At 33.7% G+C, this 27517-nt stretch overlaps 1 protein-coding gene and 1 long non-coding RNA gene across 6 annotated transcripts in view; one reads left to right on the top strand and one right to left on the bottom strand.

Annotated features, from left to right (window-relative positions):
- Positions 1–27517, bottom strand: part of LOC309659752 — a 167492-nt gene that overhangs the window by 132438 nt on the left and 7537 nt on the right. The gene's annotated exons all lie outside the window — the stretch shown is intronic.
- RSRC1 (arginine and serine rich coiled-coil 1) overlaps positions 1–27517 on the top strand; it is a 421395-nt gene that overhangs the window by 92613 nt on the left and 301265 nt on the right. For 4 of the 5 annotated variants that reach the window (XM_082459640.1, XM_082459638.1, XM_082459639.1 and 1 more), the window contains one exon: positions 22070–22243. The exons of the other annotated variant lie outside the window; for it this stretch is intronic. In XM_082459640.1, coding sequence (XP_082315766.1) covers positions 22070–22243 — 174 coding nt within the window. The remainder of the gene's footprint in view (positions 1–22069; positions 22244–27517) is intronic. 5 annotated transcript variants of the gene reach the window in all.

Raw genomic sequence — 27517 nt, forward strand, 5'->3', positions numbered from 1 at the left:
TTGAAATTCTTTTTGAATGGTTTAATTTATATTTTTTCTCTAGGGTTTTCAAGTATAATATCTGCAAATAGAGATAGTTTTATTTCCATTTCATATGCCTCTTATTGTTTTGTCTAGTCCAGTTGCACTGACTAGTACTTCCAGAATAATATGTTTATGTATTTTTTTAAATTGAACATTTTATTTTGAGATAATTGTGGATTCGTATGCAGATGTAGGAAGTAATGGAGACATCCCATGTATCCTTTTTCCAGTTACCCTAATGGTAATACCTGTACTACAGTATCAAAAGCAGAATATTGACAATGATACAACCAAGATAGAGAACCATTATATCACCACAAGATTCCCTCATGTTGCTCAGTTTATTAGGCACATCCACTTTCTTCCCTTTTGCTTGTATCCGCTTCTTAAACCACGGCAACCAATCTGTTCTTCTTTTCTATAATACTTGTCATTTAAGAATGTTATGTAAATGGAATTGTACAGTTTGGAAACTTTGGGATTGGCTTTTTTCATTTAGCGTATTTCCCTGGAGATTCATCCTAGTTGTTGCATGCATCAGTAATTTGTTCTGTTTATGGCTGGGTAGTATTCCATAGTATGGCTATACCATCGTTTGTTTAACTGTTTACCCATTATATCTGAATTATTTACATGTTTTGGCTATTATGAAAAAAGTTGCTGTGATAATTCATGGAAAGATTTTTGTGTGTACATAAGTCTTCATTTCTGTGTATAAATGCCCCAGAATACAGTTGTAAGATCATAGTAGCTGCATGTTTAATTTTGTAAGAAATGGACAAACTGTTTTCCATAGTGATTGTACCATTTTACATTCCAGCTAGTACTGTATGAGCCATCTAGTTTCTCTGTATACTTGCCAGCATTTGAGGTTGTTATTGTTTTTTTACTTAAGCCTTTCTGATGGGTATATACTGATATTGTTATTGTAATTTTAATTTCCCTAATGGCTAGTGATGTTGAACATCTTTTCATGTGTTTGTTAGCTGTATATTCTCTTTGGTAAAACTTCTGTTAATGTTTTTTGTTTGTTTTCTAATGAAATTTTTTCCTTCTGTTTTAAGAATTCTTTATATATTCTAGGTGTTAGTCCTTTGTCAGATATGTGGTTTGCAAATATTTTCCCCCAGTCTGTAGCTTGTCTCTTCATTCTCTTCACATGGTCTTTCACAGAGCAAAAGTTTTAAATTTTGACTATGTCCAGTTTATCAATTTTTCCTTCTATGGATTGTGTTCTTGGTATCAAATCTAAAAACTCTTTGCCAAGCACTAGATTCTAAAGCTTTTTCTACTATGTTTGCTTCTAGAAGTTTTACATTTAAGTCTCTGATCTACTTTGAGTTAATCTTTGTATAAGGTATGAAGTGTAGGTCAGAGTTCTTTTTTTTTTTTTTCTTTTTTTGCCATGTGTGTATTTTTGAAAGCTCCTCAGATGACTGATGAGTGGCCACAGCTGAGAATCATTGAAGTAGATGATCAACAAAACCATTTCGGGTCCTGAAAGTTTATGAAATGCTCTTCTCAAAATGTATTGAGGAGCACTATATGTTAATTAGGACTCTAAGGACAAGGGAGCAAAATGAATTTGGTGAATGTGGCATAGCAAGGAACTTTCTTGGAACTTAATTAGAGTCAGAATTCTGGATACATGAGAGAAACTCCTATCATCTGGGGGAATTGTCTGTATTTGGGAGGGTGTGATGGCAGAGTGATCCCAGAGTGGAGAAGATGCTGCAAATTACAGCTTTTTGTGTACTGAATTACTTTCTCAATTCCTAGTGTAAGGTTGGGAATACATGCATTTTTTTGTTGAAAACTAATGATAAAAAGACTTCACTTTATTGAAACTTTATAAGTTTTTCTAGGTGTTATAGTGTAAATAGTTTATAGTGTTATAACTTATCTGTTAGTTACACATATGGTATTTTATTAGGAAGAAGAAAATGTCATTAATTTCTAATATTTAGTTTAGACACACGGAAAATAAATTAGATAACAAATATTTAAGTGAATTTATTAAGGAAAAATATTAAATAATCATGCAAGATTAGATTGGAAGAAAGGGAAAAATTGAGAAAGTATATGAATTTATTCATTTTTAACAAATATTTGTCTTTCTGACAGGCACAGTTCTAGGCACTTGGGATATGTCAGTAAATAAAAGAAATTGCTTTGTAGAGCTTAATTTCTAGCAAGGAGGATAGTCAGTGAACAATAAATATAATAAGTAAATTATATAGATATTAGGTTCAATGCAGTGAAAAAAAGAAAAACAGAACAAGGTGTGGGACATTGGGAGTTGGGCAGGTCTGGGAGAGGTTGGATTTCAATGTTTAGCAAAGTGTAAAGGATAGAATTTAATGAAAAGATGACATTTTGGCAGAGATTTGAAGGAGATGAGGGAGTGTGAGATGTCTGGCAAACAGTAAGACAGTGGGAAGAGCCGGTGCAAAGGCCATAAGGCAGGAAGGTATCTGGTATGTTTCTGTATTTTGAATTTTGTAAGTTAATCACAAATCATTTATAAAGTTCATAATGTCAAACATATAACTGAGACCTAATGAACATAAGCTAATTTTATAAATACATTTTCTTACGGTGGTAGGGCAACTCCTCATCTGGGGTTCGTATTGGCTTGTCAGAGGGCCTGAGATTATGAACTTTGTTTTAAATCCCTTCATAACACAGTTCTTCTTGATATTCTGAACTCTGGCTTACTCAGGCCCAAACATGAGTACTTAAGGCAGTCTTAGGTTTCCTCAAACTCCCAGAGTTAATGTTGTAGCCTGAGTGTAATGGAAAATACTTGGAGAATTTGTGTGGAAACCTTTTTTATTTTCAGCTTCTTTTTGCTCAAAATTGAGTGTTTCACTTTCAGGGAAAGAGTGGTTCAAAGAATAATTAGAATTCCTTTTTTTCTGATTTAATAAATTTTGAATACTATTCCTCCTTTAAGGATAGGTATTTCAGCTTTTATTTTTCATGAGTAGCAAGTGGTTTTTTTTTTTTTTTAAAGGAAGTTCAAGCTCAGTTGTATTCTGTTTTTACTAATGACTTGAGGAATATCAATTATGACATCGTATACTAATCTGTATAGTAATGTAGTTATAGAGTGTGATTTTGAATAGTAGGCTGTGTGGTCCCACACTATTCTGATTTGATGGTTCCCAGTATCTGATTTTTAAGTTAATTCCGTATTGTCCTATATTAAATTGTCAATTGTCTCTGCCTCCAATTCTGGCAATCCCTCCACGTTAATCTGTATTAATGCAGAAAAATGTAAGTAATTTAATGGGAAAATAGCTTACTTTCTATTTAATTATCTGTAAGAAAAGCTCTGGGTGATAATTTGAAGATTTTGAAAATACGTTTCAAGAGAATAAACTGGTTTTTATTTCTTATTATTTTCAAGGGAATAAACTGGGTTTTAATATTCTTTATTTTTTAACACCAAGTTAAAATGACACTTGCAAAGTTATTTTTAAAAATATGTAACCTCTTTTTCCCTTAATCAGTAGTGAAAAAGGAAATGAATGATGACTTGAAAAAAGAAATACCTTTGTATTATCTGTGTAAGTTGATCTTCTAGTGAACTTATGGGTTATTCATTATAATATTGATTTAGCTAGGAAATTATGTTTTTGCTTGTCTTATTTAAAAAGGAAAATATCAGCTTAAAATAGACATAATTATATATTGAAGCCATTTCTTTTTATCAAGGACCTTTGAAAACAAAAGGAGTTATATAAAAGTAAAAAGTAAAATGATAATTTATAAGTTTGAGCCTAAAAATCTCTTTTTGGTTTTATTGTTTATAAAAAGCCACACATGCTAGGTACTATTGAGATGGGGTATCACTTTTAGGTTTACTTTTTTTACTTGTTGATGCTATTTCCAGTAGTATGCAATCAATTATTTACACTACATCTTGAACTTGAATTTGAGAATACCTTTATCAAATCACTTTGGGAACATGCAGGATAAAGATCCAGAGGGAAAACCAGGAAAATGTATGACTTTTGAATTTTCAGTTAACTATAGATGTCCTTTTACATTTCTACCTTGCCTTTGTTTCTTCTTGTATCTTAGAACAACACCTTAAAGACATAGACTCTGTCTCTTTCTAAAAAAATCTCCTTTGTTTCTTATTATACTGTTTATTGCAGGGGAGGGGAACCCCCACTAGGATTATTTTTAAAGTACTCACACCAAACCAAGAAATAAACATGCGCCTTGATTTCAGATATTCTTGCTTCTTGTACCTGAGCATGCAATACAGTACAAAATACAGTAATGCTGGTTGTACGTTCTTGATCCTGTTCTTAAGTTTTTTTTTTTTTTTGGCCGTGCCGCGTGGCTTGTGGGATCTTAGTTCCCTGACAAGAGGTTGAACCTGGGCCCTCTGCAGTGAAAGCACCATGTCCTAACCACTGGACCGCCAGGGAATTCCCAGATCCTGTTTATAAAATATGGTGACCATTGAGATAAGTTTCATGCTCTAGGTGTCTTGCTTTCTTTGATATTACCATTAAATAAGCCTTTGTTTGGCAATTAAAACATTGACATAAGCAATTTAGAACTTTTTCACAGATTTGGAAGAGCAGCAGAAAACAAGGGAATTGGAACTCTAACTTAAAGGCAGCAGAGTGCAATCTGATTTGTAAACTCTCAGTCTGTCCCTCTTAAATTATGTTTCACGTAGTTGCATTGAATGAAGTCTTGCAGCAAGTTGCTTGAGGCTTTTTAAAAATAATTTTTAAAAAACATTGTTAGTAAATAACTTAGAACTAAACTGTTTAGTGTCTTAAGTTCTTTCAGCTTTATAATAATACAGTTTGCTATCTAATAAAAGGATAGTAAGATTTTTGTTCCTTTAGTTTTTATATATTATGAATAAGGAAGAAATCTTTTAAAGGAAATTTTAATTTAAAAAACCTTTAATTATTGTGAGGTAGCATGATCTGTATTTTTTCCTCTTTTATTTTTGAACATGAAGTAATTATTATTAATGTTAATTATAAACACAAAGTTAACAGTTATATTTTACAATTATGTTTATTGTTAAAATATGTTTTGATACAGGGATTCCACGAACACTTAAAAATTTTCATGTACAGATTTAACTTTTGCGAATTAGAAAGTGTGTTAAGTTGATATTTTTTTATTTCCAAAAATAGGATGACAAAATTAAAATCCATGTTTAATAATTTAAATTTGTGCATAACAGCCTTATTTCAAATGAAAGAAAATTTTGAAGTTTAGTGTCTTTGATACCTAAGTGGAATGCTACATTATTTAGCTAGGTGAAGAAAGTAAAATTTAAGGTCCTGGTTTACTCAGTTGATAAGCAAGTACTTTCCTCTCTAACTCTCCCCAGCACATACAGACAATGCAGGAATTTGCTTCATTGTTCTATTTTAGTTTGGAAAATTATCATTTTCTCTTACAAATATTATTGCTCTTTTAATTAAGGACGTTTAAAAACACTTCAGGGACTTCCCTGGTGGCACAATGGTTAAGAATGCACCTGCCAGTGAAGGGGTAATGGGTTTGAGCCCTGGTCTGGGAAGATCCCACATGCCGCGGAGCAGCTAAGCCCGTGCGCCGCAATTACTGAGCCTGTGCTCTAGAGCCTGCGAACCACAATTACTGAGCCCATGTGCCACAACCACTGAAACCCGCGCGCCTAGAGCCTGTGCTCCGCAACAAGGGAAGCCACCGCAGTGAGAAGCCCATGCACTGCAACGAAGAGTAGCCGCCGCTTGCTGCAACTAGAGAAAGCCCGCACACAGCAATGAAGAGCCAATGCAGCCAAAAATAAATAAATAAATAAATTAATTAAAAAATAAATAAATTTATTAAAAAAACACTTCACCTTTGAAAAAAATACCTTATTTTTATACATTTAAAACTTGAAATGATAAATATAGCCTACTAATGAAATTATTGGCCAGGCAAACATCATTTTAATTTTTAAAATTATATATCCTACGTCTATATTTAAAGTGATGATTTTAGTGCTAATAAGAACTAACAAGTGTGATCTCATACTTATTATGGGCAACCATGAAAAACCTCATCCAAAAGTTATAAGGTTTAAAATATAATGCTGGTAGCTACCAGCTGCTAAAGAATTTCATTTGCTGATTGTATTCTTTTACTCCTTTGTAATTTAAATGTCTTTATTTAAAAAGTTTGACTTAAGGATATTGTAAAGTATATAGCATTTTAAGATTAGATGGTATCCAGAACATACAATCCAATGAGTTAGTCCAATGTAATTGGAGGAATTATTAAATGACACTGACCTCATTTCCTTTAGAACAATGAAAATTAATAGTTTCACGTTTTATTAGGCTGATATTCCAGATGTAGTGTACATTTAATTAAGTGTAGTTTCCTTTTAGTTATGGTATGTGTATCTGTTTTTTGTCGCAAATTCTTTCTAGTTTTACAGTTTTCCACATGTTTTCTTTCACCATTTATGATTTTTTTCAAAGCAGAACTATAAGGATTTAAATCACTTTAGCATGCAGCAAAACAGTTCCCATTCAAACAATAAACGCCATTTTAAAAGCCTTTAGATCTTCTGTCACTTCATAAATATAAATGTATAAAAACGTTATGCAGTTGTAGTGCCCACCTGCTAATTAAATGCAGATTTTCTCAAACTTACTTAAAATCTGTCTATTTGTTTCAACTCTGTCTCTGTTCAGAATACATATGGCCCTTGTGAAACTAATTATGCTTATAGAGCAGCTGTTAAATTTAGTGCAACTAATTTTATCCAATATTTTATATTTTAATTGATTACCTGTGAAGAAATTAGCAAATTAACACTTATTGTACAGTAACTGAATGGTCTTTTATGGTTACTTTCAGAATTAACAAGTGAACCAAGCACTGATGGAATAAAGACATTTCTAGGACTTTTAGACAGGAAAGTTATTGGTGGATCTTGATTATCTGGTGTGAAAATTTAGGAAGACTGATGAGTGATGCCAAGCATCTGTGTGTTCTGTATCCTAAACATGAGCAGCAGATTGGAGAGTAATGGCTTTTTCACAGAATTTTGGTAACATATGGGCTTATCTGGATCTGAGAAGTCTTTGAAGATCTTTGAACTTGACTAAATGACTTAACCTTTGCCACAGTGGGTGGGTTATATGCTTTTTTAGGGGGGGAGGCATTGGCATTCTGCATTTTTTTTTTTTTTTGCTTTTTTTTCTTCCCAATTCTACTTTTTAATATCTCCTCTTAAAAATGGGGGGACTAGAGATGATGATTGGGCAGTTTTGAAGATTGACATGAGAATTCCAAGATATTTAGTTGATCTACTTATAATAAGGTGGGGTTAAATCTTTTGATAATATTTTAGAAATGAATCTGTGTAGATATTTTCTTTTTTATAGATTTTATTGGAAAATGATACTGCAGTCAGATCTTACTGGCAGTGGGCTGTAGTTGAAAGGATGTGGACAAATGTCGGTTCAAATTTCAGCTCTATCACACATTGGTTCTGTGGCCTCTGAACTTTTCAGACTTCAATTTTCTCAAAGCAAAAACCAAACCAAACCAAACCAAAAAAATAACCCAACTTGCCTGCCCCCAAAGCAAGAAAAAAAAATTCCCACCAAACACCAAAAGGCGATGACAGTAACAACTATATGTCTAAATACTCTGGAGAATTAAAAGAGATAAAATAGATGAATATAGCTGACATACTTCTTATCATGTAGAAGTCCTTAGTAATAATAGGGGCAAATATCATGCCCTACAGCATTTTGCTAAAGAGATACACTAAACAAGTGTATTATTTTGCATATTTTAGAGCATTAAATATCAAATAAATGCAGGATTGGCTTTGATTTTTATTTACCAGCTTTGAATTCTGATAATTCAGTTGTAAAACTTGATGCAAGTTTTAGGTCCAAGTAAGTGTATCTGAAATTTTGATAAGAAAGATTCTTCTTCAGTTAGGACACTATGAATAGAGAATTACTGTGTCAGAAATATACAAACAATCCCTGTTTACAAACACTTGGTCTATAGCAACTAGAGGCTTCATCCTCTGCCCCTAGTGAGGACAGTTAACCTTGGTTCTGCAGTTTAAAACACTTGGCAACTGTACTGATCTAGATAGATTTCTCTAAAGTAGATGTAGGATCAAGTATTGACCAAAGCTGAAGAGTATTAACCCACTTAATTTATCTTAGTTAAAATTCAGAATGTGGGTTTTTTCCCCCAAAGAAATAGCATTTTGTTGTTGGGTATATTTGAAATAGTCTTTTAATATAAGGTTTAAGGTATTTTCTGTCAATAGGTTTCTGTGAATTGGATTGAAAAGCCATAGTGATTTTTATGTGAGTTTCAAATAACAGACTTATAAATGAAGTTTCAAATAATTTTTTTAGCCTTTGCATGGAGGATTTTAAGCATTCATTAAAACAGAGAATAGTATAATAAACCCTCATGTAGCCATGATCTATCTTCATCAGGTAGTATTTTGTCAATATCAAGGCTTGCTTTTAAGCTTTGTTATTAGGATGGATGCAGAATACCTTTACTCTGTGGCTAATTTAGCTCCAGAATTAATACTTGACTCTAATACAATATCTTACGTACAACATGTCTCAACTCTGGCAGGTAGAACACTACTTCTCCCCAATATGTTATTCTGGATTTCTGTTGCTGTCCAGTGTATCTTTCCCTGGTCCCTTGGAATTTCATTTCACATATTTGTAGACTGGAACTTGTCAAAGATGTAGAGAGCCTCTGCAGATTTCTGGATCACTCTCTCTGTCCAACTTCCTTCTGTTTGGTATAATGCCTTACAAAGTCTAGCACCTTGGCTTCCTTGAAGGTCTGTCTCTGTCTCCCTAACTCAGCGAGTCTATGAAGCTTCATTTGAGTTCCCTCTCCTTGCTCTGTGGCTTGGAAACTTCCCCAAGGCAGTAAGCCGGGGCAATCCTAGGGTTCCCTTTTTTGTTTCCCTTTTCTTGGGAAATTACACTTCTGTGCCGCCAGTTGCCCAGTGTCTGACATAGTTGTTAAATACATTTTGTTTTCTTTTCTACTTGTTTATGGTAGCAGGGCTATTCCCGTGGCCTTTAACCCCTATGGGCAAAAGGCCATTTAACTGCAAAATTGATTATTTTATTTGTGATTTCTGTATTTTTCTTTGTCATTTCCACCAGGGGTTTATCAATTTTATTAATCTTCTCTAAGAATCAACTTTGTCTTTCTTGACCTTCTGATTCATTAATTTTTTAATTTTTTTCTTTATTTCTTTCCTTTTACCTTCTTTTTTTTTTTTAGTTTATTTATTTATGGCTGTGTTGGGTCTTCATTTCTGTGCGAGGGCTTTCTCTAGTTGTGGCAAGCAGGGGCCTCTCTTCATTGCGGTGCGCGGGCCTCTCACTATCACGGCCTCTCTTGTTGCGGAGCACAGGCTTCAGACGCACAGGCTCAGCAATTGTGGCTCACGGGCCTAGTTGCTCCACGGCATGTGGGATCTTCCCAGACCAGGGCTCGAACTCGTGTCCCCTGCATTGGCAGGCAGACTCTCAACCACTGCGCCACAAGGGAAGCCCCTCCTTTTACCTTCTTTGAGTATAGTTTTCTTTTCGTAGCTCCTTGAGATGGAAGCTTCAATCATTTATTTTAGCTTTTATTCTTTTCCAATATGTGTATTCAGTGCTATAAATTTTCCTCTTCACTGTACTTTAGCTATAGCCTACACATTTTTGATGTGCCGTATTTTAGTTTTCATTCAGTTCAAATAAAACTGTGACTTCATCTTTCCCATGGGTTATATAGAAATATGTTACTTAATTTCCAAACATTTGGAGGCTTTTCTAGGTGTCCTTTGTTTCTTTCTTTTTTTCTTCACTGTAGTTAGAGAACATAATCTGAAAGACCTTTCAACTTTGAAATGTGTTGAGATTAGCTTTATGGCCCATCATAAGATTTATTTTAGGAAATATTACAGATACACTTGATTAAAAAGGAATGCGGTTAAATAGGTGAATTTAACCATTTGTTCTAAGCTTCTATATCTTTACTTTTTTTTTCCATTTAAAACCTGCTTATTTTATCAGTTACTAAGAGAGCTCACAGACAGCTCTTGATTGTAGATTTGTCTGTTTTTCATCAAGTTCTACCAGCTTCTGCTTTATATATTTCGAGGCTCTGTAAGTAAGTGTATGCAAATTCAGCATAGTTTTATATTCTTTTTGGAGTGACCTTTTCATGAAACTCTCTATTTCTAGAAATATTTCTTACTTTGAAATGATGTTTCAAATCATGTATGATGTTGATGTAATTTCACCATCTTTTTGTTAGTGCTTTTTTTATATCTTTCTCTTTTCTTTTACTTTCAAACTTTCTGTTTTTATATCTAACATGTTCATTTTGAAAGCTCGCTATGGTTTTTTTTTTTTAGTCTGACGGTCTTTTTCCTTCAATTGTATTTTTTAGTCTATTTATGTTTATTGATTCCTGTTATATTTGGATTTAAATCTTCCATCTTATTCTTTGTTTTCTATATGTCCAATCCATTTTTTTCTTTTTTCTACTTTCTTACCTTCTTTGGATTACCTTTTTAGCTTGTTAGCTTACTTTCTTTTTTTGTTTTTATTGATGTATAGATGAATTACAGTGTTGTGTTAATGACTGCTGTACAGTAAAGTGACTCAGTTATACATATATATATATTCTTTTTTCATATTCTATTCCATTAGGGTTTATCACAGGATATTGAATACAGTTCCCTGTGCTATACAGTAGGACCTTGTTGTTTATCCATTATATATAATATCAGTTTGCATCTGCTAATCCCAAACTCCCAATCCATCCCTCTCCCACCTCCCTAGCTTATTTTCTTTTAATTTTGCTTTGAGTGCTTAACCTAGAAGTTGTAGCATGTCCTTGACTTACTAGAGTCTAACATAAATTAGTACTTTTGTCACTTTTTTTCTTGTAGTTTTGGTAGTTAAGGATAGCTTAAGTAGGTGTAACATTGTGAGCACATGTTTTTCCCCTTGAGCTCCTCAAGGAAAATTAAAGGCATTTTTTTGTTGTGTATCTCACAGTTGAGCAGATTGATGCCAACTTGACTTTGTTTATATCGACTTGGTCAGAGTGTTCTTTTTCCTTTATCATTAATGTGCAGTAACTTCATCAGGATCTATCTCAGAGTTGACTGTGGTTAATCCATTTCCCCATATATACAGTGGATCCTTTCTACATGTAGATTCTTTTAGTTCCAAAAGTGTCTTTGGATTATGATTGTAATATTAGTTCTCTTACCTTGTTTTTTCTTCTTCTGGAGCCTTAGTGAGTTTTGATGTTCATTGTCTGCCTTGTCTATTACTTACTTCTTGTCCTTTCTACTACTTTTATTTATTTTATTTTAAAAAATTTTGGGGGACTTCCCTGGTGGCACAGTGGTTAAGAATCCACCTGCCAATGCAGGGGACACGTGTTCGATCCCTGGTCCGGGAATATCCCATATGCCACAGAGCAATGAAGCCCGTGTGCCACAACTACTGAGCCTGCGCTCTAGAGCCCACAAGCCACAACTACTGAGCCTGCATGCCTAGAGCCCATGCTCTGCCACAAGAGAAGCCACCACAGTGAGAAGCCTGCGCACTGCAACGAAGAGTAGCCCCTGCTTGCAGCAACTAGAGAAAGCCCGCGTGCAGCAACGAAGACCCAACGCAGCCAAAAATAATTAATTAAAGTTGTTTTTATTGGAGTATAGTTGATTTACAATGTTGTGTTAGTTTCAGGTGTACAGCAAAGTGAAACAGGTACACATATACATATATCCACTCTTTTTTAGATTCTTTTCCCATATAGGCCATTACAGAGTATTGAGTAGCATTCACTGTGCTATACAGTAGATCCTTATTAGTTACCTATTTTATATATAGTAATGTGTATATGTCAATCTAAATCTCCCAATTTATCCCCCCCCTTACCCCTGGTAACGATAAGTTTGGTTTCTACATCTGTAACTCTGTTTCTGTTTTGTACATAAGTTCATTTATACCCTTTTTTTAGATTCCACATATAAGTGATTTCATATATTTGTCTTTCTCTGGCTGACTTCACTCAGTGTGACAATCTCTAGGTCCATCCATGTTGCTGCAAGTGGCATTGTTTCATTCTTTTTTATGGCTAAGTGATATTCCACTGTATATATGTACCACATCTTCTTTATCCATTCCTCTGTTGATGGACACTTAGGTTGCTTCCATGTCCTGACCATTGTAGATAGTGCTGCAGTGAACATTGGGATACATGTCTCTTTTGAATTATGGTTTTCTCTGGATATATGCCCAGGAGTGGGATTGCTGGATCATATGGTAGTTCTAGTTTTAGTTTTTTAAGGAACCTCCATACTGTTCTCCATAGTGGCTGTACCAATTTACATTCCCATCAACAGTGAAAGAGGGTTCCCTTTTCTCCACACCCTCTCCAGCATTTATTGTTTGTAGATTTTTTGATGATGGCCATTCTGACCAGCATAAGGTGATACCTCATTGTAGTTTTGATTTTCATTTCTGTAATAACTAATGATGTTGAGCATCTTTTCATGTGCTTTTTAGTGATCTGTATGTCTTCTTTGGAGACATGTCTGTTTAGATCTTCTGCCCATTTTCTGATTGGGTTGTTTGTTTTTTTGATATTGAGCTGCATGAGCCTCAGTAATTTTGGAGATTAATCCTTTTTCTGTTGTTGCATTTGCAAATATTTTCTCCCATTCTGAGGGTTGTCTTGTCGTTTTGTTTATGGTTTCCTTTGCTGTGCAAAAAGCTTTTAAGTTTCATTAGGTCCCATTTGTTTATTTTTGTTTTTAATTACTTTTTTTTAAAGTTTCTTTTTCTTGGCTCTTTTATCAGTAATGCCTATGTTTCTTATTATATGCTGTGTTTAATTAATGTTGCAATGTTATGTTATAGTCTCTTCACTTTTTGTGTTGTGTATTTGTATCACCTGACAAATTTGGTTCCAACTTTGACTCATTTCTCATAGTTGCTTTGTATGGATGATAGATTCATTTTTATTTTTTTTGGCCACGCTGTGCGACTCTCAGGATCTTAGTTCCCTGGCCAGGGATCAAACCTGAGCCCTTGGTAGTGAGAGCTGGAGTCCTAACCACTGGACTTCCAGGGAATTCCCTAGATTCTTTTTTGTTGTTGTTCATGATAATGTTCAGAATTTTCCTGGATTGGCAGTAACAGACAATTCAATTGATGAACTGAAGGTTGTGGGTGACTTATAAGATTTCTTGAATGACACTGCACTATTATTAATTCAGTGAGGTGGAGTTTCTTTAATAAATGGGAAACTATGGGAAAAGCCAGGTCTGTTTTCAGATCTTTTGATGTCATCTTGTTTTTACAGAGCCCTGAGCTTCAGCCCCTTGATTTTTAGTTTTCTTTCACCACCAAGCCACCAGTGTACACTTCCCTTTTCAAAAGTGTATCTCTTTCCTAGAGTGTAGGTCCTTTTAAAAAATCCCCCTTGTTGTTATGGTTTTAGTTCAATTTCGGTTGGGGACGAAAGTAGATGTCTGAGTTCAAAATATCATCTTGACATAGAACCCATGTTAGTTTATTCAATGTAAGAATATTAAGTATAATTTTAATTGTAGTTTTATTTTATGGTAAATGTAGTCTTTATTTTATAGCACTCTACTTAAGAGACTATTTGAAGTATTGTAGTTATTGTTTTTGAAAGATAAAATATTAGGATATTTATTTTGATTACATGTGTTTAGAACTTATTAACCAATTAAGAAACTTGACAAATTGGTTTTTGAGGGCAGTAATTCATTTTATTCAGGGATGTTATGGTGATTCTTCCTATTCTGTAGATATTGAAAGCATTTATCTGGTATAATAGGACATCTTGCTGTCCATTTATTGCTTATATATTGTGTGTTCTAGAGTGCCACATTTTTTATCAAATGTTTCTTTGCTTATAATATATCTCCATATTGGCTTTGGTACTCTAGAGACTTCTAGAGTGATTTATCAGAAGCATATTTATTTAAGGAATGAGGGAAAAATAGCATTCTAAATTTTAGTATAGTTTCTTTGACTTTTTTGTTTGTCTGGTCAGAGTAGGAAATCTCTTTACTCTTTATTTTGTTCTTAATGGAGATCCTTCAAATATGTAGTTAAATTTACTTAATAAAGTAAATGGGGTTGTTCATAGTCTAGGAAGTGAGTTTTACTCAGAATTGTTTAAAGTAATTCTCATGACTGAAAAGAAGTCAGCAGCTTAATTCATTTAAAATCTGTATTTGATTTTGTGGTCCTTTTTACAGCCTTTAAAAATGTTGCAAAAACTGTGTTTTGGCTTTGCTATCTTTTCCCTATTTATTCTCTTCAGAGTCATTTTTTGCTTCTTGTAGCCTATAAATGAAGTTGAGGTCTACAATATGAGAATTGAAATAATCAATATTAAGACATTGCTGTGATATTTTAAAACTTATTACTTTCTTTCAATTTGACATCATGGGTAACTTAAATTATAGATCTGCTATTGCTGTCTTAGGTCATTGAGCCACATCAACAATATTTATAAAAGAATATTCCAGACTGGCATGTGTTGCTTGTATGGAGACGTAACGAACAGAATATTTTTGGAGAATGGTAGGCATATGTTTTCTACAGTGGAATCTTTGTGTTAGGGAAAACCATGAGATGAGTTTGGAGATAATTGAGTTTATTTCAGATATTGGGTAAGTTGGGAGGAGTAGAGATTAGGAAAGTAGTTGCTGTTGGGAGAGTGAGGCAGATAGTAATTGATAGAAAGCCTCTAATTGTGGTATTTAGCTTTGCTATGATGGTGATAGAGTGATCCTACTTTCTGGTTTCTCTGGGACAGAGCCAATTTAGGCCTGTTGTCCTTATGTTATAGTGCCTTCCTGGACTCTAAAATAAATCCCCTTTTATTTTCCAAAGGCTTGGATGATAGGTGATATGATTTTCATGTTAGTAGCAAACTGGTGAAGATCATGCATGCATTTGGCTGCTGAGGGTTTCCTGTGGAGAAGATGATAATCTTTAACCAATATTATTATTATTTACCTTCCTATATAAAAGAAATATATTGAAACTTAAGTAATCCTTATGCCAGCCTTAAGATTTTAAAGGTCTATCAGAATCAGAATACTTCTCTTTACTGGATTAGCTGTGGTATGAGGGAAACATTTCATATTCTCTGAATCAGATTTTACTCATTCATTTAGATTAGCACATCCCACAGTTACTTCTTTCTCAGTGCCTGCCTACTCCCAAATCACCTGTCTGCCATCTCACAATTTACTGGTGTTATTATTTAGTCCTTATAATAACCCTGAAATGTAGTTATTATCAACATTTTGTAGATGAGGAAACAGATGCCCAGAGAGGAAGTAACTTGTTTGAGGACACCATTATATGAGAATTTCTTTATTTTTTAACTTAATACTTCTGTAGCTTTGTGTATATTAAGAGCATATACATTTACTTTTTAAGATACAGTGAAAACATGATTTTACCAAAATCTACCTTATCTGTAATCCACAAATGATTGCACATTTTGTCCAACAGTATATTTTTCTTAGTGGCAAACCACTAAGAAATGAGCTTACTTCAAAGTTTTATTTAAAAAAAAGAAGCTCTTAGGGATTTGTTGTCAGAGTTTAAACTAATATTTAACTCTTTGTCTTTTGTTACACTATATTTTCACTAGTTAAGTGAAAAAGTAATTGCCAGAATCATAATGTAGAACCAAATTAAGATAACATAACGTGTGTGTGTGTGTGTGTGTGTGTATATACTGTATATGTAGTGGCTCTGATTATCACAAAAAAGGCCCCCTTCATTTCTATTATTATTACTTTCTTTTAATCAGAAAACTTTAGGCTGATTGATTATTGTTCAGAGATTTTAGAATAATCTGTTAAAATTTTTACATATCCACATATAATAAAAGATTTCATTAGAAATGAATTGATAATGTCTGTGGGGGCAATAAATTATTGATAAATTAAAACTTTATTTTATGTGGAAAGAAGCATGTGTCAAAATTGAGAGGGAGTAGTCAAAGAGAAAATGAAGGAAATTTAACCTTTGTAAATTAGTATAATAAACCCATGTTGACATTCCTAGCAATAAATATTGTAACTTCTCAAAATGACATATTAAAAAAAAAGTTTGTGATCTAATGATACAATATTGCTCTTCACTCACTGAATGAACCAGTTAAGGATGAAAGAAGACAGAACATACTACCAGTGAAATCCATATTTCTCTTCAAGCCCTACATATGTCCTAAGTACCCAGGACTAGTTCATGTGATCTCTTTATCCACAATCTTTATTTATTTAGGTAATTTGTGTTTGCTCTTTTCTTTTTTGCTTCATCAGTCTAGCTAGGGATTTACCAAATTTGTTGATATTGTTGTGGAACCAGGTTTTGGCTTTGTTAATTTTCTTTATTGCTTTTTATTCCATTGATTTTTGCTCTTTAATGTTTCCTTTCTTCTACCTACTTTGGATATACTTTGCTCTTCTTAGTCTAGCTTCTTAAGATGGAACCTTAGGTAATTGGTTTTAGACTTTTCTTCTTTTCTAATATAAACATCTAAAGCTATAAATTTCCCTCTAAACATTGCGTTAGTTACATCACACAAATTCTAATATGCTATATTTTTATTGCCTTTCAGTTCAAAATATTTTCTAATTTTTTTGTGATTTCTTACTTTACTCATGATTTATTAAGAAGTATATTATTTAATTTCTACACTTTTGGTTTTTTTCTGGATGTTTTATTGTTACTGAATTCTAATTTAACTCTGTTGTGGTCCGATAAACATTTTGTATGATTTCTACTTTTGAACTGACCCTTTGATCATCATGAAGTACCCATTTTTATTTGGGGTAATACTCCTAGTTTCTGAGTGTCTAGGATGATACTTTATTTGATATTAATATACTCATTCCAGCCATCTTTGTTTACATGATATATCTAATTTTAGCCATTTACTTTCAACCTGTGTCTATATTTAAAGTGCATATCTTATAGATAGCGTATAGTTGTGTGTTGCTTTTTAATTTATTAGGACAGGCTTTGGCTTTTTTCCCCCCTCTCAAACAAAAGATCTCACATATTTATTACTGGACAAACTTACTAGTGCAGAAACAGAGAAACAAAGAGAAAAATCATTTTCCCAAGAAAACACACCCAACTGTCCAGATAGTAGTGTATGCTTTCAGAGTGATAGGGTAAGATGTAAGTTACTTTCATACAGCATAAATATTTGTGCCATCTCTTGTGTGATTTAGACCCAGCTTGGTTTTTCTCCAGTGTCTCATTGTGGAGGTGTACTCGATTTATTACTTGTTTTCATCTGAATCCATTGGGGAATAGTACAATTCTACTTTTGTTTCTTGGCCAGGAATTGCTTGATCCTGAAAGTCTTCTGAGAAGACATGTGAGCCTTTCCAGCCTCACATGGACTAATGATTAATGAATATTGGATTAATGACTATTTTTAAGAATTTTCTTTTAGTTCATCTTTTGGCTTTTTAGCTATATTTCTTTGCATTTCATTTCTTTTTTTTTCTTTAAGTGGCTACTGTAAGGATTACATATATGCCCTTATGATTCAGTACTTTAAGTATGTTTCAGTGTACTTAGAGTTACTATTTCACTGTTCACACGAAGTGTAAAAGCTCTCTAACTGTGTAGGTTAATTTACCTGCTCCATACTTTATTCTGTAGAGATTATATGTATTATATCCACTTTCATTATAAACCCTACAGTAAAATACTGTAGTAAAGTAAAGTACTTTTGGGCTTCCCTGGTGGCGCAGTGGTTGAGAATCTGCCTGCCAATGCAGGGGACATGGGTTCGAGCCCTGGTCTGGGAAGATCCCACATGCCGCGGAGCAACTGGGCCCGTGAGCCACAACTACTGAGCCTGAGCGTCTGGAGCCTCTGCTCCGCAACAAGAGAGGCCGCGATAGTGAGAGGCCCGCGCACCGCAATGAAGAGTGGCCCCCGCTCGCCGCAACTGGAGAAAGCCCTCACACAGAAACGAAGACCCAACACAGCCAAAAATAAACATAATAAATAAATAATAAATAAAAATTAAAAAAAAAAAAAGTAAAGTACTTTTTACTTTAAGTACATATGTATTTTAACTAAATTAAGGGAAGTCATTTTTTATATTTACCCATATTATGCCATTTCTAGTGGCCTTCATTTCCTTTCTAAAGGTCCAGGTTTCCATCATTTATCATTCTCTTTAGCCTGAAAAACTTACTTTAGTACATACTTTAATGCATATTATTAACTACCGATGATTATGTTTTACTTTTCCTTTATCTCAAAAAGGTCTTTGATTTACTTTTTTTTTTAACATCTTTATTGGAGTATAATTACTTTACAATGTTGTGTTAGTTTCTGCTGTATAACAAAGTGAATCAGCTATATGTATACATGTATCCCCGTATCCCCTCCCTCTTGCATCTCCTTCCCATCCTCCCTATCCCACCCCTCTAGGTGGTCAGAAAGCACCAAGCTGATCTCCCTGTGCTATGCAGCTGCTTCACTAGCTATCTATTTTACATTTGGTAGTGTATGTATGTCAATGCTACTCTCCCACTTTGCCCCAGCTTACCCTTCCCACTCCCCGTGTCCTCAAGTCCATTCTCTATGTTGACATCTTTATTCCTGTCCTGCTTCTAGGTTCATGAGAACCATTTTTTGTTTTTTTTTAGATTCCATATATATGTGTTAACATACGGTATTTGTTTTTCTGACTTACTTCACTCTGTATGACAGACTCTAGGTCCATCCACCTCACTACAAATAACTCAGTTTCGTTTCTTTTTATGTCTGAGTAATATTCCATTGTATATATGTGCCACATCTTCTTTATCCATTCATCTGTCGATGGACACTTAGGTTGCTTCCATGTCCTGGCTATTGTAAATAGAGCTGCAATGAACATTTGGTACATGACTCTTTTTGAATTATGGTTTTCTCAGGGTATATGCCCAGTAGTGGGATTGCTGGGTCGTATGTTAGTTCTATTTTTAGTTTTTTAAGGAACATCCTTACTGTTCTCCATAGTGGCTGTATCAATTTACATTCCCACCAACAGTGCAAGAGGGTTCCCTTTTCTGCACACCTTCTCCAGCATTTATCGTTTGTAGATTTTTTTGATGATGGCCATTCAGACTGGTGTGAGATGATACCTCATTGTAGTTTTGATTTGCATCTCTCTAATAATTAGTGATGTTGAGCATCCTTTCATGTGTTTGTTGGTAATCTGTATATCTTCTTTAGAGAAATGTCTGTTTAGGTCTTCTGCCCATTTTTGGATTGGGTTGTTTGTTTTTTTGATATTGAGCTGCATGAGCTGCTTGTAAATTCTGGAGATTAATTCGTTGTCAGTTGCTTCATTTGCAAATATTTTCTCCCATTCTGAGGATTGTCTTTTGGTCTTGTTTATGTTTTCCTTTGCTGTGCAAAAGCTTTTAAGTTTCATTAGGTCCCATTTGTTTATTTTTGTTTTTATTTCCATTTCTTTAGGAGGTGGGTCAAAAAGGATCTTGCTGTGATGTATGTCATAGAGTGTTCTTCCTATGTTTTCCTCTAAGAGTTTTATAGTGTCTGGCCTTACATTTAGGTCTTTAATCCATTTTGAGTTTATTTTTGTGTATGGTGTTAGGAAGACCATGACTATTAATACCATAGTCAAGCTGATGAAAACTAAAGATAAAGCGAAGTCTTGAAAGTATTCAGAGAAAAACTGGACACATTACATACAAAAGAACTATGACATGACCTACTGCTGGCTTCTCATCAGAAACAATGAAGATCAGAAAACAGTGGAACAAAATTCTTAACATAGTGAAAGAAAAAAAAAAATCAACCCAGAATTTTATACCCAGCAAAAATATCCCTCAAGAAACCAAAAGTAAGTAGAACACTTATTTTTGTAAGTAGAACACTTACTTTTTGTAAGTAGAACACTTATTTTTGTAAGTAGAACACTTATTTTTGCTGGGTATAAAATTCTGGGTTGATTTTTTTTTTTTCTTTCACCATGTTAAGAATTTTGTTCCACTGTCTTCTGATCTTCATTGTTTCTGATGAGAAGCCAGCAGTAAGTCATGTCATTGGTCTTTTGTATGTAATGTGTCTATTTTTTCTCTGAATACTTTCAAGATTTCGCTTTATCTTTAGTTTTCATCAGCTTGACTATGGTATTACTAATCATGGTCTTCATATTTATTTTGGAGTTAACTAAACTTCTAGAATCTGTAAATTTTTTGTTCACTAAATTTGGGGAAATTTTGGCCACCACTTAAAAAGAAATTGATTTCTATCTCATCATTTTCTCTACTTATGAGTTTAAATAAACATGTTACACATTTGAATGTTGTCACACAGATCCTATAGGATCTGTTTTTCTTTTCCTTTAACAATCTTTTTTTCCTCTTAGTTCTTCAGATGGGATAATTTTGATTTATCTGTTTTCAAGTACATAGATTTTTTTCCCCTCTGTTGCTACCAATCTGCTTCAGATCTCTTTTAGCATAATGGTAATTTCAGATATTGTATTTTTCAGTTACAGAATTTTTTTTTTACTTCTAGTTTGTCTTTTAAAATTTCTTAACATTTTATTCATTATAAGCATAGTTATACTTACTACTTTAAAATCCTTGCCTGCTAACTCCAACAGCTGTCTCATCTCAGGGTTGTTCACTATTGACTATCTTTTCTCACATTTTTCATGTTTCATTGTATACCTAGTAATTTTGTATTTTATCATGGACATGGTGAATATCATATTTTGAGTACTCTGGATTCTGTTATATTCCTCTGAAGAATATTGATTTTTTGGTTTACTTTTTTTTTTTAAAGCAGGAAATTAACTTAGTTGAATTAAAATTACAACAATTCATTCTCTTTGGGGCAGTTGAAATTTTAGTTCAGTTCTTTCTTCCTTAGCTATTTGGAGTTTGCCCTTCATATGCATGATGTAGGATTCAGCCAGAGATTTGAATAGAGTTTACATCTACGATTTTTGGCTCCTTTAACTGACTCTTTTCCAGGATTCCCCTTTCATTTTCATTTTGCGGTGGTTGCCTTGAGTCTTTGTTCTGGGTTTTCAGGCCATAAATTTGAAAGTTTTCCGTTAGAGTTTTAGCTGTCCTGCATGGCACAGACTTAGGCTTGTCCTCAGAAAAGAAACTGATAAAATGGGAAACTTTCTTACTGCTGTTTGCTTTTTCCAAGTGTTGGCATTGCTCATGATTTTTGGTTCATAATCTAATTGCTTGAAATTACATTAAATAAATCAACAGCATATTTATATAGTAAGATTTTGTTCAGTGCTTTTAAGGTCAGTGCCTTCTTTTGGTCACTATTCAGTGACTTCAGTTAGTTGCTTTTTTATAGTTTCTATAGTATCATCAATCTGGTAGAGGCTTTCTTCTCAATACTGTAAGGCAGGATCTAAAAATCTTTACTTTTTAAAAGCACATAATATATCCTAATACTGTCCTTCATTTTATGCAAAGAATAGCTGGATTATAGTAGAGTAGAGGAATAGTTTTATTCTAACAATTAGAAATAGGAAATTAGGTAGAATCAATATAGAAAGTAGAGATTGTAGGGATAGGGAAGACCCTAATCCTTGCATATTAGAATAGATACATTTAGATTTGTTATATTATCTTGAAGAGATTTGAGTAATGAAGATTTGATTTGAACTTTAAGACTTTTTTGACTAAGCAAACACTAAACCTTATATTCCTGTAAAGTTGACACATATGTTTCCCTCATATCATTTAACAGAGTACTTATTCATAAAGAATCATCTTTAGATGCTTACTTCAAACAGTTATTTAACTGAATCCTTAACTAAAACTAAATCCTTTTCTTTCGGACAATTTTTAAGGATATTTTTATTTCATAATACAAAATATACACTAAATGTATATAATGAAATCTACTTACTGTAGGTCCCGATCAAGACCACGTCCACGTTCCCATAGTCGAAGCAGTGAAAGGTCCAGTCACAGAAGAACACGTAGTCGGTCTCGGGATAGAGAACGACGTAAAGGCAGAGATAAGGAGAAAAGAGAAAAGGAAAAGGATAAAGGCAAGGACAAGGAATTACACAGCATCAAACGTGGGTAAGTTGAAGCAGATCTAAAGCAGTGATGACTCCGTGATTCCATAGCAATATTCAAACTAAATTTTTATCTTCTGAGGTTTTTCTAAGATGGAAAAAAGAGGAGAATATAATAGAGAATAAAGAAAGGATAAATCAGAATAGTTATCTCAGATTTTTACTGTGCTTCCTTTCTATTCCTGTTTTCATTTAATATTTACAAAACTAATCTTAGAAACAAATAGCACTGTCAAAACTTAGTATGTCAGTAAAGGAAAATTGACATAATTTGTTAGGAAAGTTCCATTTTATTTATCATGGATACAATATTTAAAATTTGAAGACTACTTACAATTAAAGATGTCTGTTAGCTTATTGTAAAACTGTTAGGGGAAAAGGATAAAGATGGAACGAAAGTAGGGAACCACGTGATTTACTGTTGGCTAGCCCTCTTTCAATGTAGAATGAGGACTTGGTCAATATTAAGGTATATGTACGTGTTATATGAGTGTATGTGCATATGGGACCCAGAATTTATTTTTTTTGGAATTGATATCATTGAAACAGTTATTCTAGTTTTGTCTGTTTGGAGGTTGAAGTCCACTCAAAACAGTTTATTTAATTAAAAGATGTTAAAGTGAAATAAAATCTTGTTTAGTAGCTTAAATCAGCAGTCCCCAACCTTTTTGGCACCAGGGACCAGTTTTGTTGAAGACAATTTTTCCATGGACGGGGGTGTGGTGGTGAGGCTGGGGAGATGGTTCAGGTGGTAATGTGAGCCATGGGGAGTGATGGAGAGCGGCAGCTGAAGCTTCGCTCGCTTGCCCACCACTCACCTCCTGCTGTGCAACATGGTTCCTAACAGGCCACAGACCGGTATCAGTGGTTGGGGTGGTGGTTGGGGACCCCTGGCTTAAATTACAGCTTCTTGTTTGTTTTATTCCAAACCGACATTGGGATCTTTTATTCTATGAAGTGTTTAGAACATCTTAGAATTTATCCTCTTTTGTTAGTCTTTCAACACCCTATATATGTTCACTCTAATACTTCAATACAGAAGTGTTTATCTTTAGTGTATCACTTTTCACTGTTAAATTGAAGAGCTTACCAAGATTTTGGATATGGTTCCTTGAGATCTTGATTCTATGAAGAATTAAGTTTATTGAAGGTTATGGGGCTCTTCTCATCCCTCTCTTTTTCACAGTTGTCTGTGTGTTTATTTTTTAATCTAGGTTTACAGTGATATTATATAAAACTGCCTGGATTGTTGGCTTTTATGTATTCTTTGAAATGATAAATTTGTGGTGGATTTTGGGAGAGTGTAACATTATTGTGTGACTTTCTTTCCCTGATCACCCCATAGCCATTAATGTACATTGAGCAGTTGTGGTCCTGAAAAATTCTGAGTTCTGTCTTTTTCTAGTTTTAAGGACTGTTAAATGTTATAGAAGAGTAGATAGAGTTGGATATCTGGCTTTAAAGTTAGGGAGCCTGACTTAGCCAGAGTTGGTAGAATGGAGTGAGGATCAGAGAGGATATGGGGGAAATCTGTTGATAAAGGGAGAAAGTCAGGAGGATGATAGTTGAAGAGAGGATGTAGAGTAGGTTTCTAAGACTGGAAAATAGAGTAGGTTTCTAAGAGTGGAAAATATGGGCTAAGAGGATGAATAAATTACATCAGTCAAGGAAATGCCGTGCTCCTTGTTCTTTTTTTCTTCCTCCTTTTGGTTTACACTTTAGATATTACATGACTATGTGAAATGACTATGATTTTTACTGGTCATTAAATCTTTGCTTTCTGCTTCACCAAGTTTTACTTTTTAGAATAATATTTACACAGTTATATGAAGTTGATATTACATAAAGCATTAGTTGGGGTATTTTAAAGGTAAGAAAAATGAGAGCATGAATCAAAAGGGAGGTCGGATGGTTTCAGGAAAGGGTTTCATATGGTGACATTAATTTTGAAGGTCGGCACCAGCTTTACAGGTTAGATTCTGCCATCACTCAGAGCTGATTTTGTTCAAGGGACTGATTCCTGGATGACAGGTTCACAAGATAATAATGTTGTATTTGTCATTATTTCTTAAATCTCAACAAAGGCAATGAACAAAGTCAAAACAAGAGGTGTCAGTTGAAGGGCCATGAGTACTGATGCCAAAAAGCTGTGAGTAGCCTGATTTAGTCATCTTCATGGTTTTAGTGGACCATAGTACAGGGTGGTGTTATGTCAATGTGCCCTCCCTTCTGATTAGTGCTAAGGCCACACGAATTCATACCTTTTAGTACGATCTGAAATCAGGATTTGGGGGGGGGGATTGATGTATACATTTAATATGGTAGTATTTATATATGACAGATACACCCCGTTTTGCTCCAGAAATAACTTATATATATATTTTACAGCTTACATGTTTATTTCCTAAACCTGATCTTTAAGCCATTCAGGGCAGAGCATGGGTATTATACTCTTTTGTATTACTCAGCGTACCTAATGTACATGGTAGTTTTTCATAAATATTTATTGGGTATTGATCAGATATGCTCATTCATTCATTTGTTCACTTGTTCAGTCAACAATACTTGAATGCCTTCTGTTTGTCAAGTATATGTTAGTAATGGGGACATAACAGCAGGCTAGTCTTACTTGGAGATTTCATGCAGGTGGCAAAATAAGCATATATAGAAGGGAAGATATATAAGTAATTACAGTAAAATCAGATGAATGTTTCAGTAGGAAACTAACTGTTATGTGTTAGGGTACTTTTGGCTGTAAGTAACAAAACCTAACTAAACTAGCTTAAACCAAGAGCAGCAAACTTTTTGTGAAGAGCTAAGTAGTAAATAAATTAGGCTTTCTCGGCCATATGTCTCTGTTGCCAACTACTGAACTCTGCCCTTTTAGCATGAAAGCAGCCATAGATAATACTAAATGAGTGGCATGGCTGTATTCCAGTAAAGTTTTATACTTTATTTACAAAAATGGGCAGCTGGCTATATTTGCCCATGGGTTGTAGTTTCTCAACATCTGGCTTAAACAATTAAGTACATTTATTGCTAAAATAAGAAAAAGTTTGGAGGTAAGCAGACCTGTGCCCTTTTTATTGTTCCAACAGACCAGTCTCAGCACATTGGGTTTCATCCTCAGTCTTGACACATTTTGGTTGCAAGATATTTTCATGAACTTTAAGCTGGTTGACCTAGATTAGTCAGCATGTTAGGGCCGGGCTCTCAGGAGAAGCGATGTTTATACACTGAAGGAAGGAAGAGATGGGAAAGAAGGGTGCATGCAAAATGAACTTCATGTGGAAATACTTGGAGGAAAGCAAGGTGAGTATGGCATATTTGAGAAACTGAAGTCTCATGGGGATTGGTTTAGAGAAGAAGAGGAATAATGATGAGAGGTGATTATTGGAGTATATGTTATGTTAAGGAGAGAGTTAATTCTAAAGGCAGTGAGAAGCCAGTGAAATCTCAAGTAGAGTAATTTTATGATCAGGTCTACATAAGGTATGAACAAAATGCTTTACTTGCAGTGGACATAATAATAAGCATCTAACATTTAAATATATTTTCTAGGTATCAGAAATTTTGCTAAGCATTATATGTTATTTAATTTTCATAATAACCTAGTGAAATAGGTGCTTTTATTTTCCCATTTATACAGATGAACACTTGTTATCATAGGACTTGTAAATAAATGGCAGAGTTAGGTTTCTAATTCAGGTTTACTGACAACAGCATCTTGACTCTTAATAGTACACTATGTTTATTTCTGTAGTAATCCATGATTATTGATGATGATATGCAGTGTTTGAGATCAAGTGATATGCTATTGCTTAAACTTTCCTAGAAAATAGCTAAGGAAAATGGAAAGAATTTTCTGTGCCTTTTTTTCTCTGATCGGGTCAGAAATCTGTTATTAGTAAAAGACTGATTCCTTCTTTTCTTCCTTTCTCTTCCTTACTTTCCCACGTCAGCATTTAATCTGTTTATGTAGAATTACTTTTAATTATATTTAATAAAATGACAAAAAATTTCTAGACCTTAATTAAATGTATTTCTGTGATGGTTTTATTGGCTCTTTTGAAATTTTTATTATTTTTTTTAAGAACACATATAGGTGGAGAGAAAGGAAAAAAGATTCACAAATGATTGAATTTGGACTTACGTATTAGCTCATTGTGATTGTATGACTCAATGACAAATATTTTAGCTTGTGCTAAATAACCTAGATGCTTCCTCGCATAAGAGAAAATAACAACTCATGTGATTCTGTTTCTTTATATATAACAATCTTTGTTTTTATCAAACCAGTTTGAAAATATCAATATTTCTAAATATTGATAGACTATAAAGCATACATTGATGAAATATAAAGCAAGGAGAGTAAGTACACTAATTGTAAGGGAATATTTTATAAATTGGGAAAAATAAAAGCAGGAGAAAAAGAAATGCTCAAGCAGGAATTTATGAGCCTAATAATAAGGAAGAGCTTTTTTTTATTAGCCTTTTGAGAAAAATGATATAAAATTAGGCAATTCTGAAAAACCTTTTTAAAATAGCAGCTAATTAAGTACATGTTCTGGAAATTCCTGGAACAGTTGAATGATTATAATTAGGATTTGTGTATAATGTCATAAATTGATCTATTTATTTTATAATTTTGCTGAATAAGGGAGGCCTAATATAAACTAGAAGGATATCAGGAGTTTGTAGGGATTAAAAGGTGCCTTTCCTTACAACACTGAGTGAAAGATTAATATAAGAAAGACACTGACCAAACCTTGTCTTAGATTTTATCAAAAAGGTTTAATGACTTTAATTTTTAATGTTTTACATTTATAAAATTTGGTTTCTAAGAATATTTAATTTTTAAAATATTGATACAGATTTTGTTTGTTTTTATTAGTTTCCCCCCCAAATTTTTAGAACGAATATTCAGCGTATCATTAGATAATTATATTTCTTTTCTGAGGACATGTCTTTGCAATATGAAAACAAATTTTATTAATACTAGAGTTATTAAATTGAAATTGGGCACTTAACAACATCATTTTAGGCAAGCTTTTATTGAGAGTCAAAAATCAGAAATATGAAACTTGCCATGGCATCTCATAATTACAACTTGTTTTGATGATTGTGAACATTGTACACCCCATTTGAGTCTTCTGTGGATTAGTATCTTACTGAGCCTTCTTTAGAAACATTTAATCAAATTCCAAAAAGTGTAGTCATCCACTATAAAACATTTTATGGACTTCCTTGAGAAATTAGTTGTGAGCAAATGTCAGTG

This window comes from Balaenoptera physalus (genome assembly GCF_965194825.1).
Source record: "Balaenoptera physalus genome assembly, chromosome: 4".
In the NCBI taxonomy this organism is placed as follows: Eukaryota; Metazoa; Chordata; class Mammalia; order Artiodactyla; family Balaenopteridae; genus Balaenoptera; species Balaenoptera physalus.